General features: G+C 40.2%; 1 protein-coding gene across 7 annotated transcripts in view; it reads right to left on the reverse strand.

Annotated features, from left to right (window-relative positions):
• LOC106584179 (KICSTOR complex protein SZT2) overlaps nt 1-12,518 on the reverse strand; it is a 123,683-nt gene that overhangs the window by 90,506 nt on the left and 20,659 nt on the right. For all 7 annotated transcript variants that reach the window (XM_045706293.1, XM_045706296.1, XM_045706294.1 and 4 more), the window contains exons 9-21: nt 12,125-12,295; nt 11,247-11,478; nt 10,513-10,642; nt 10,095-10,240; nt 9,681-9,833; nt 9,338-9,452; nt 8,779-8,984; nt 8,357-8,593; nt 8,099-8,177; nt 7,750-7,838; nt 7,300-7,468; nt 616-838; nt 205-405 (exon numbers count right to left, since the gene is read on the reverse strand). In XM_045706293.1, the coding sequence (XP_045562249.1) occupies nt 205-405; nt 616-838; nt 7,300-7,468; nt 7,750-7,838; nt 8,099-8,177; nt 8,357-8,593; nt 8,779-8,984; nt 9,338-9,452; nt 9,681-9,833; nt 10,095-10,240; nt 10,513-10,642; nt 11,247-11,478; nt 12,125-12,295 (2,151 nt within the window). The remainder of the gene's footprint in view (nt 1-204; nt 406-615; nt 839-7,299; nt 7,469-7,749; nt 7,839-8,098; nt 8,178-8,356; nt 8,594-8,778; nt 8,985-9,337; nt 9,453-9,680; nt 9,834-10,094; nt 10,241-10,512; nt 10,643-11,246; nt 11,479-12,124; nt 12,296-12,518) is intronic.

Here is a 12,518-nt window from a genome sequence, read left to right on the forward strand (position 1 = left end):
CAAAAAAAATGTGTGCAGGAGCATAGGATGTTGTTACACAATGAATACAATCATTAGCAGGATTCTGTTCTTTTCAGTCAGTCAACATGTATTCATAAAGCCATTTCTACATCAACCGTTGTCACAAAGTGCTTTACATTCACCCAGCCTAGACCCCAAAGAGCAAGCAGATGCATAGCAGAGGCACACATTTACAAAGCCTACCTCTGATGACCGGTAGAGAGAAGGGTGCAACATGTCCGTCTCGTTCCCTGTCTAGGATGTGATGCATGAAAGTGACGTTGTCCTGGTCAGCCAATGGGATCTCCCGGTCACTGAGCTCCTGTTGCAAGCTGCTGTGGAACAGGCTCAGCAGAAGCTCGTTGGGAATATAGGGGGTGCTCTGGGACACCTCCTCGTTCTCCACTGCAATACACACAACTAAGTATTCATTCATTCATCCACCATCTTCATAATATTGCAGCGACAACACCTAGTGACCATGTCAAGAGGTTTGGACTTTTTGGTGTAATGGCTAAGGTGTTGGATTAACAGTCGCAGGGAATCCTTGATTTAGCAAAAATGTAGAAATTAACAATAAGATCCTTGAGGACATGATAACATGATAAAATTCACCTCTGCTGAGAGTGAGGAAGAAGATTTCTATCTGTTGGCACTTGGGCAGCAGCTCGATGAGGTCAAACTGGAAGGGAACAGTGTGGATGCAGTCCTCAGAGGCAGGGGGTTCTCCTGCAGCGGTCCCAATGGGAGGGTACACCTGCTCCTTGTTCTGGCACAGCTGGCTAAGGTACTCAAACGTCATAATGGTGGACATACAGGTCAGATCCCGGGGGAAGATCTGTGGATAACGTAAATTCACTATCGTTTAATTTTTTTTTTTTAAACATATTTTTATTAGCCCATCCACCACCACCCCTTTTCGGAGGATACAGTTTTTACAGCTTTTCTGCTACATATAAATGCATTTTACATACACATTTTACATATACATTTTAGATAGATGGTACTTTTATATACAGCAATCACATAACAATAATACATTACTGAACATAAGCTCTTTAATCCCACACCTCAGCCCATCCGACTTATCACCATAGACCACCCTCATTTGGTTTCCATGTGCCATATATTTTTGCAATTGTGCTGTGATGTTTACATGAATGTTTTACCTTTCTATTCGCATAGTATCCACAGGTTGTGAGCAAAAGATGAACATCTTTCCTACAAGTATTCTTATATTGCTGGTTGATTGACTATGGCTTTCCAAATCGCCCAACACTTCTATTTGTAAGGTTCATTTTAAGTCAATGTTGAGATTTTTTTTAACAATTCCTCAACCTGTGACCAGAAACAAGCTAGATAGGGGCAATACCAGAATAAATGATCTAGTGATTCTGTCTCTTCGCAGGCAAAATCTACAGAGCTAAGATTGTTGTATGCCCCATATATATAACATTCTGTTGGTGGCAATAATTTCGGATAAAAATGCACATTGAAATGTGTTGAATCAAGTGTTGTTTTTTTGTATCCATTCATATACTGTACCATGTGCCATGGAATCGGTACATTGAAAATATCTTCCCGTTTATTTTGCAACCTGTATGGCGCAGCTGTCAACATTCTTGTCCTCAAATTAAACTGGTATATTTTTCTATTTATGCCAATCATTTTCAGCCAAAAAATCCATAAAGAATGGTTTTGATTTTAACCATACTATTTGTTGTAATATTCGTTCTCTTTTCTGGAGGATAAAATTTTACTTGTAACCAGCTTTGTGTGGCTTGTTTACGAAAGGGCGATACTTTCAATTAGTCGGAAATGAGAAGTTGTAATCTGTATAAAGGCATTTTGAACAAAGGATGAGCCTTTCTTAATAATCTACTGGAGAACCATTTTGGGTGTAAGTATAATTTATGTATGAGTGAAGCTTTTAGTGAGAGGTTTAAAGCTTTAATATTTAATAATTTTAGCCCACCAAACTCATATTCATTATATAGATAGACAAAATGAAATGTGCCTGTCTAAGCATTCCAAATAAAGTGACATTTTTTGCCATACGATTTTAAAAAAACAAGTCATCTAGGAGTAGGCAGCACCATTAGTAAGTCAACTTTGATAGGACCAAAGAGTTAAATCAATGTGATTTTTCCATAATAGACAAGTATTTACCTCTCAATGGTTGCAGAACCTAATCTATTTTTGCAAAACTATTGAAATTGTTTGTGGTTAGTTCATTTATATTTTTTGAGATGTGAATACCATGTCTACTACACCATCCACCCATTTCATTGGTAAACTACAAGGTAGTGTTAACATTGGGTCTTTTAACGATCCAATACGTAATATGGTACACTTGTCATAATTAGGTTTTAGCCCAGAGAAGCTAGAAAAGGAATCAAGATCTTCAATGTGACTGTGCAGGGATACAGACTGCAGACTTAAGAAACAAAACTAGAGAAATCGCCTTACAATGACACTTTTCATGTTCTTGTTGGATCTAATTTTAATAGCTAGCATTTCGATGGCCAAAATAAATAGATACAGAGGCAACGGACAGTCTTGTTTTACTCCTCTTAAAAACTCAATACTTCTGAGAAGTAACCATTATTTACTATTTTGCACCTGGGGTTGCTTACATAACCATAACCCATTGTATAAAAGATTTACAAAAATTAAAGTAGTCCAGCCATTTATATATACATTTTACGCCTTTTCAAAATCTGCTATGAAGACCAGGCCTGGTATCTTTGATGTTTCATAATGTTTCAAGTAATTGTTGTATATTATCTCCAATTCATCATCCATGTAAAAAACCTGTCTGATCAGGATGAACAATATCTGGTAAAACCTTTTTTTTATTCTATGAGCTATGCATTTTGCCAAGATTTTTGCATCAACACATTGAAGTGTAAGAGGCCTTCAGTTTTTTTAAATGGACTGGATCTTTATACTTACCACATGGGTCCTGTTTCAGTAGTAATGAAAATCAGACCTTCTTATTGAGTACCTGAAAGTCTACCATCTTTATAGGAGTAATTAAAACATACTCATAAGGGATCTTTGAGTACATAAAAAAGGTATGATACACCATCAAGCCTTGGATGTTTTCCAGACTGAAAATATTGAATTGCCTCAAGAAGTTCCTCCTCTGTAATATGGCCTTCACACAGGTATTTCTGTACATTTGTCAATTTTTTTAAATTTGTATTATTATTAGGAAATAAATCCTTACAGTTAAAATCATTCAGTGAAGATGGAGGAGACTGAAAAGAAAACATGCTTAAAATATTTTTTTTCCTCTTTCAAAATATAATTTGATGAATCATGGATAACTGTCATTTGTAACATGTTTCTGTAAATTATTTTTGGATTCAAGAAAAACGTAGTGCATTTTTCACAATTTTCCATCCAATTCGCTTTATTTTTGTAATAAATTACACTTGATTGTTCTTGAATAAGTTCCTCCAATTCTTTTAGTTTTTCCACTAACTTATTTTGTGCATATATAGTACAGATTCCATTACTATCTACCTGCGCGGTTATTTCCTTTATTAGTCTAATCTCTTTTGACCTAAACTGATTGTTTTAATAACAAGTATTGTATTGAATGGCCTCTAAAAGGTACATTTAGAGGTGTCCCATACAATAAGGGGATCTGCTGTACCTACAGTGCCTTGCGAAAGTATACGGCCCCCTTGAACTCTTCGACCTTTTGCCACATTTCAGGCTTCAAACATAAAGATATAAAACTGTAATTTTTTGTGAAGAATCAACAACAAGTGGGACAAAATCATGAAGTGGAACGAAATTTATCTGATATTTCAAACTTTTTTAACAAGTAAAAAACTGAAAAATTGGGCGTGCAAAATTATTCAGCCCCTTTACTTTCAGTGCAGCAAACTCTCTCCAGAAGTTCAGTGAGGATCTCTGAATGATCCAATGTTGACCTAAATGACTAATGATGATAAATAGAATCCACCTGTGTGTAATCAAGTCTCCGTATAAATGCACCTGCTCTGTGATAGTCTCAGAGGTCCGTTTAAAGCGCAGAGAGCATCATGAAGAACAAGGAACACACCAGGCAGGTCCGAGATACTGTTGTGGAGAAGTTTAAAGCCGGATTTGGATACAAAAAGATTTCCCAAGCTTTAAACATCCCAAGGAGCACTGTGCAAGCGATAATATTGAAATGGAAGGAGTATCAGGCCACTGCAAATCTACGAAGACCCGGCCGTCCCTCTAAACTTTCAGCTCATACAAGGAGAAGACTGATCAGAGATGCAGCCAAGAGGCCCATGATCACTCTGGATGAACTGCAGAGATCTACAGCTGAGGTGGGAGACTCTGTCCATAGGACAACAATCAGTCGTATACTGCACAAATCTGGCCTTTATGGAAGAGTGGCAAGAAGAAAGCCATTTCTTAAAGATATCCATAAAAAGTGTCGTTTAAAGTTTGCCACTAGCCACCTGGGAGACACACCAAACATGTGGAAGAAGGTGCTCTGGTCAGATGAAACCAAAATCGAACTTTTTGGCAACAATGCAAAACGTTATGTTTGGCGTAAAAGCAACACAGCTCATCACCCTGAACACACCATCCCCACTGTCAAACATGGTGGTGGCAGCATCATGGTTTGGCCCTGCTTTTCTTCAGCAGGGGCAGGGAAGATGGTTAAAATTGATGGGAAGATGGATGGAGCCAAATACAGGACCATTCTGGAAGAAAACCTGATGGAGTCTGCAAAAGACCTGAGACTGGGACGGAGATTTGTCTTCCAACAAGACAATGATCCAAAACATAAAGCAAAATCTACAATGGAATGGTTCACAAATAAACATATCCAGGTGTTAGAATGGCCAAGTCAAAGTACAGACCTGAATCCAATCGAGAATCTGTGGAAAGAACTGAAAACTGCTGTTCACAAACGCTCTCCATCCAACCTCACTGAGCTCGAGCTGTTTTGCAAGGAGGAATGGGCAAAAATTTCAGTCTCTCGATGTGCAAAACTGATGGAGACATACCCCAAGCGACTTACAGCTGTAATCGCAGCAAAAGGTGGCGCTACAAAGTATTAACTTAAGGGGGCTAAATAATTTTGCACGGCCAATTTTTCAGTTTTTTATTTGTTAAAAAAGTTTGAAATATCCAATAAATTTCGTTCCACTTCATAATTGTGTCCCACTTGTTGTTGATTCTTCACAAAAAATTATAGTTTATATCTTTATGTTTGAAGCCTGAAATGTGGCAAAAGGTCGAAAAGTTCAAGGGGGCCGAATACTTTCGCAAGGCACTGTATGTTGTGCAAAAAAATAAGTAAATAATGAATTATCTTCTCTTAGTTAAGAACAAATTGTCATCCAATAGGCTTTGATTAAATTTCCAATATCCACGTGGAAATTCTGTAAGAGTTATGTGGAGGCCAATTAGATGAAGGTTCAATCGCATTCTGTCTCCTATTAATACTTTTTAAACGTTTGATGCCAGCAAGAATGACACCAGGAAGTAGTCAAGTCAGCTAGCTTGATTAAGCCTCCTCCATGTATATCTCACTAGGTCAGAGATTTTCAACCTCCATATATCAACTAGTTCTAATGTATCCATGATCTCTTTAAGTGCATGAGTGTGATAGTTTGTAGTGTGATTTCCTTTACGATCCATTGAGGTACTTTACAATACGATTGTAATCTCCCACCATAATAACAGATTCATTCGTTACTTGTGAGCTCAACAGATTATTACAAGAAGTGTGGATTGTCATTATTTGGTCCATATACAGTGCCTTCGGAAACTATTCAGACCCAGACCCTTGACTTTTTTCCAAATGAATAACAGCACAATAATATAGATTCATGCTCAAGTCCTAGAAAAGGCTATAAGCATGTCAGCCCAGACTGCTCAGTTCATTGGATCCAATTGCTAAAAATACCTAGAAATATCACAAGACCAGGTCTTTATGCCCATTACATGCACGCAACCTATCGGCAGAGAGACATATTTCATGTACTCCTTATTATATCCTGTTATATTCCAACAAGAAGGAAGAGAACATACATTTTAACAGCCATGGCACGACAGCAAAGAAGACAAGCAGTACTGACAATCTAGAACGTGTGAACGTGTAAAACCAACCCTCTCTCCACCCACACACATTTGGTTTTTACTCCAGGGTTGTTGCTCTATCACCTCGTCCGTTTTACACCTAGGCCTATATCATTAGGATCAAGAATATAAAGGTAGCGTATGTAGCTCACGTAAACATGTAATACACTTCTCACTAAGAGAAGTGCTTCCATAGGCCAGTTATTAATGTAAACTCACTATTACAATCAATCAAATGAAGAGAGAGGAACCAGACTTAGAGAACCCAGACTTAGTCCATCCAGACTTAGTCCATCCTCCTCTGGCTGCATATGTACACACGCTTCAACATCAACTCATCTCTATCAGTATTGTAATACCGTAATTTCCGGACTATTGAGCGCACCCGAATATAAGCCGCACCCACTGAATTAAAAAATATATATTATTTTGAACATAAATAAGCCGCACATGTCTATAAGCCGCAGGTGCCTACCGGTACATTGAAACAAATGAACATTACACAGGCTTTAACGAAACACGGCTTGTAACAAAAATAAATAGGCTTTAATGAAACACGGTTTGTAACAAAAATAAATAGGCTTTAACGAAGCACGGCTTGTAACAGAAATAAATAGGCTTTAACGAAACACGGTTTGTAACAAAAATAAATAGGCTTTAACGAAGCACGGCTTGTAACAAAAATAAATAGGCTTTAACGAAACACGGCTTGTAACAAAAACAGTAGCCTACCAAGAAAGTCATTGGTCACCATCTTCCTCCTCCTGTGCACTGAAACCACTGAAGTCATCTCCTTTGGTGTCAGAGTTGAATAGCCTCAGAATTGCTTCATCCGATATTGGATCGTTTTCATTGTCGCTCTCGTCACTGTTTGATCTTAACCCATTCGGCAATTTCATTGGTCTAATGAAAGCTTCATGCCACCAAAAAACTGAGCACGTCACAGAATGTGTTTTTTTGGAGAAAAAAAATGTGAAAGCGGGAAAAATCCATATATTAGCCGCGTCATTGTTTAAGCCGCGAGGTTCAAAGCGTGGGAAAAAAGTTGCGGCTTATAGTCCGGAATTTACGGTACTATACAAATTGGTGAATTGGAATTATCAGTGATTATATTACTGAATAGCTGCAGTACCTTTGACAACAGCTGAGAATGCAAGAAGATCGATTTGATTAAGCGATGAAGCGATTGATACTGACCGCCTGCGGTATCTCCTGGTAGGTGAGCTCCTGGAAGTGTCTATGTTGGTCTCTAGGGCTCCATACTGTCCCACTCTGAGGCTCTACCCAACACTCTGTCACCAGGTTGAGCTCTGTGTCCACATCGATGGCCTCCACCTCTGTGTCGTTGTCATCGTCTGTGGAGAAACTGGAGACCACATGATGGAAGACAAGGGGTCAGGACAGGAGGAGACATACAGATGCTTATTCAGCAATAGCACCATTTACTGACTAAATAACCAGCAAAATATACCAAAGTTCAAAAGGTAAAAAAAGAAAGAAAACATTTCTTAGAAACGTAACTGTTCTTCTAAAAAAAATATTTAGATAATATTTGAAGATACGGTTGGAGAATGTGTAGAATTTGTGGAACTGGTGGACTAAAGCAATAGAAACAATGGCCAAATATTCAATGGAATTCAGTCTCACCTGTCCTTGGTAGAGGTGGAGTGAGGTGGAAACAGGATATACTGGACGATACAGGTGTGACTTTCTCTGTCCACTGCCTCTGGCATCCCCTACGAGCACACCATCACAAGTCATCATTACAATGGGATTTGTATAGCAATTCAATGCAAACACTATACAGCAATAAACAGCAATATGTCCAGATTAGAACATATGTATGTGTGTATTGTGTAGCCTAATCTTCCTTTCAGTGTTAATGTAGACAATGCTACATTACTACTCAAAGGATTAGTGAGAGTTTTTTTTATTGAGTTCATATGGGTTTAGTAAATATTTGCTGTCCCTAGGTGCCCCAGCATGCTACTCTCACCTTCATTGGCAGTTCAGTCACCATGTTGACTATGCCCTCTCCACTGGCAGCAAAATGAAAGCCCTCAGAGAGGCGAATCCTTGGGAAACATCCAAAAACATTTTCAGGCAACAAGTCAGAAGATGTTAGTACTCCTAAGACCTCCCTAACAACTCTCTGATATGATAATGACTTTATTTATATTCGTAAGGAGTCTTCACAAACATTACATACATAGTGCACGAGTCAGGTACCATTAGACATGCCAGTGGGACTCACTCAGACAGCATGGACAGTATATGAACCACAGCCTGCAGCGGTACGGTAGCACCCAGGCCGCTCTGCACCGTCCACACCCAGCGCTGGTGGAGGAAGTAGCGTGACAGAGACGCCAGCGTGGACGAGGCCGTCCGATTGGCTGCCATGCTAAGGGGCACGGTCATGTTGGTGGGCTGGGTGAAGTTCTCCATGTTCAGAATAAACGGGGTCCGGAAGTCTGACGGGAGCTTCTCATACCTACAGGAGGAGATTGGACACCATTAGAGTATTCATGTTAATAATTGGGTAAAATGTCTTCATAATCCAAATTTAGGTCTGATACTTTGTTGTATGACCTCAATAATTGTAATCTACAGTAATAAGCCACGTAGCTGAAAAAAATGACCATGCCCAAGGCACAAATCTGACAACATTCCACTGACCTGATGAGTAGCTTCTCCAGAGGTTTGTTGAGGACCACCACACATGGCCGGTCAGAGAGCGCAGGTTTGGGAGCAGGGAGAGGAGGAGACTTGGAGGGGGATGCGTGCCCCAGAATCTTCCTCTTGGTCTTGGGCGTAGCCTCTTTGTTCTGGACGCGGTGAGGGAAGCGAAGCCTCAGGATCTGCTCCCGCAGTTCATCCACTATCTGGAAGTGGGGCAGAGAAAAGGTTAAGCTGAAGAATAGGATGTGTTGGTTCCCTCACAGACAATTCAGTTTAGTTCACTTGCCTTTCTTGGCCTTGTTCAGGATTTTCTGTTCTTGCATCTTCAGCAATGAGTTAAGAATCAACATTTACATAAACGGCAACAAAAGGTCAGACCAACAGAGGGTTGCAGCATTCTGAGGGGAAAAAAAGGTGACGTTTCACCTAGCGACTGACATCTTTCTGCTTGTTAGTTCCATTTAGTGAGGAGAAATAGGCACAGCTCTTGAGATTCAAAATATATATGTATTCAAAAATTGTTAAAAGTGTTTTCGGTGTGGACCATATCCCATACCTTGTTCCTGGTCTGGGCCAAGGTGCCAATAGGGAAGCCCAGCCTCAGCACCATGCAGGGAGCCTTGGAGATCAGACGCACCAGGTAGAAGGAGTTGGGGGGCTGGTCAGAGGCACTGGGGACAGAACAGGACATTCATTAAAACCTTACTCCAGTCATTTACTGTAACTCAATCCAGACCTGGGTTAAAATAGTATGTGTTTTAGTATATTTTGAGACTATTCCGTTGGTTCATTCAATAACAGCTTAAGTATTTGAAAGAAAAAAACGAATATTATTTTAACACAGTTCTATCTCGCTCCACAATGTGAACAACATTTCCCATGAGTCTCTCTGCCTCTACCTGTATATGAGCTTGACATAGGAGTATCCCTCCACCAGTACAAAGCTGCTCCAGTCCCTCAGTAAAGAGGTGAGGGCTGAGTGGGAGATACGACACTGGATGGTGCTGAAACGCCCGTTACTACCAGCAGTGTGGAGATGCTTGGGCACAGGCCTGCAGAGAAGAGAAGACAGGAGATCAGCATTACAATGACTGGGAAAATACTTTTAAAATGAAACCTGCACACTTGTAGATTCTACTTAGATTTGACTAATTATACTAAATGACTGGGAGAGGACTATCAACACCGCTCTCAGTGATGCATCACTTTACAGTACATCTAAAAGGAGAAATTAAATCAATATGAATTGACAACATTGTAATTTAAGAAATTGACACAAGAAGTTGGTGTCGTATCTATAAACCATCTCTCACATGTCGTGCTCCAGGATGATAGCAATGCGGTGCATGTGAAGCCATCTCTGCCAGAAGTTGGCGTCCATGGACAGGACCGGCTTCCAGTAGAAGGCAAACTGGGACTGGGAGGAGTCCTTAGAGCCGCTGTGCTGGAGGGAGAGAACCTGAAGGAAACAGCAGAGGAACACTGTGACTACCTGTCCTTAGGTCACTAGGACCAATGGCCCATATTCGTAAAGTGTCTCTCAGAACAGTGGGATATATAGGATAAATTTTGCCTTCGTGATTACAAGATCAGTTTTGTCTAGACCATCATGAATACAACTACAGAAAGTGGGGACCTGATCCTAGACCAGCTTTATGAATATAGGCCAATGTAATAATGAATTTGAAAAATCAGTGTTAGTAAGTGTAAAGGAGTAACCAAAGTACATACAGGCGTGGTGGATCCAGGTGGGATGTAGAAGAGAGGAACTCCGTTCTTGGTGCTCTCAGGGATTGTGTAGTTCTCTGGGAGAGAGTTAAAGGACTGCAGGTGGACCAGCATCTGATCTGTCTGGTTTATACTGTGACGACAAAGAGCATACTAACATGTGTCTTATCGGGAGAAATGCACAGTATACACTTTCAAAATCTTGTACTTCGAATTCCATGTTTCCCCCTATATTTACCGACGCCACTCCAAATGATTATTATTATTATTATTATAATTATTTGTTTTAATAATTTCCGGTATAATAAAATGTTTTCAGTGTAAACTTAAATGAATAAAACCAGAGACAAAGTATATAGAATCGATAATGTAGCTACAGTATATATGTTTAAATAAGATCATCTTTGAGAACTAACAATCCCCAAAATAGAAACTAGACAGTTAGGGAGAATCATTAAAACATTAAAAACATTTTAAAAATGGCATGGCATGGGGACCCCATTGATTTTGATTTAATGTTCGAGTCACTCAGATAGCATAAGAACACGGCATAAGACATGGCAAAATGTGTAGAATTGCTTTAAAACAATTCTAAAAGTAGGTTCTATGATTATCCATTACAGAAGTAAAACTAAAATATATAATTTGAAATAGAATAGTATCCTTGACAATGAGCTGTATCGGTGTTCCCCTAGCAGTTTCCCTAGCCAGGTAGATACAGGTGAGTCAAAGGTCACCTCTGCAGTGTGTTCCAGAATCGCCTGATGACGGAGGTGCGGTAGGTTGAGGTGATGGGTTTCCTCATGGTACAGCTGATATCATGGAGGATGTCGTAGCTTCCCTCCATGGTGACCTCTACCCAGGTGGTCCTCTTGTCAGGATCCAGGGGCCACTGGGCCACTGCCAGGTACTCTATACGCATGTTGTGTTTCCACAGCAACACCAGCTTCACCTCCAGCTGGGTGCCACCTACGGGAGGGACCAAAACACAAATTGAAACATTTGTGCAGTTTGGTTTATTTAACACTGTATACAGTCTGGAAAATAGGAAGAAAGTTGGCCTTGTTGATGCACTTGCAGTAAAACATATGTTCTATATCGTGGGTCTTCTGTGGACAGTAGAAAGTAACTTTAAAATGTAAGGCTTGAGGCTAATCCCACCATCCTGCTCTCTCTCTCTGTCGAGACGTTGTCTGGTTTCCGAACCCCTCAACACAGGACTTGACTGGAAGTCTATGGCAGGAGCGGACGAATTGGATGATCTCTCAGCCAATCACCATCTAGCACAACCCTTAGAACCTCCTCTCTACATTGTGGACTTTCAAAGTGTGAGCAGTGCAACTGGATCGGAACGAATGCATCTTAGAATGCCAATCAGAAACAAGTGAGCATCCCAAAAATAATATGGTCACTGTGATAGAACTTTTTTTTTTTTTTGGGTGATTTTCTGCAAGTCCCATCTAATAGAGCTGTAGTAGGCTCTCTTTCTCTCCCATCTCAATTTGAACCTACACCCCTTTCATTGCCACTTTGTTGCAAAGTGTTTCCAGGCTCTATCTGTGTTTGCAATTTAGCCTGGGACGAGGTTAGGCTTGAGGCTGGTGTGAGCCGGTACCTTTAGTGAGGTTGATCTCCCTGATGGTGTATCCCTCTCTCAGTCTGACCGACACCACACTGACCAGGTGGGCGTGCACTTCCTTCTCTGTGTGCTTCTTCCTCCTCATCACTAGCGCAGGGTTCCCACTGGCTGACACCAGGTGCTCGTTGAACAGCTTGTGCTGAGACACTGGAAAACAGAATTTGGAACATGTCAACAAGATGTTCAACGTTTACAACAGCGTATAATTAGGCAATTAGTCTGCTTTTTTAACCAAAATAATGTCTGCTGAACTACCTGGCAGCACTGGATCATTGCTCTACCTCAATACTTTATTTTAGAAGCAGTGAAGGGATGTGAGAAAGAAAAAAAAAAGCGTATATGAAATGAAAGCACGATTATCAACATCGTG

Source organism: Salmo salar, chromosome ssa23, assembly GCF_905237065.1.
Source record: "Salmo salar chromosome ssa23, Ssal_v3.1, whole genome shotgun sequence".
NCBI classification, from domain to species: domain Eukaryota; kingdom Metazoa; phylum Chordata; class Actinopteri; order Salmoniformes; family Salmonidae; genus Salmo; species Salmo salar.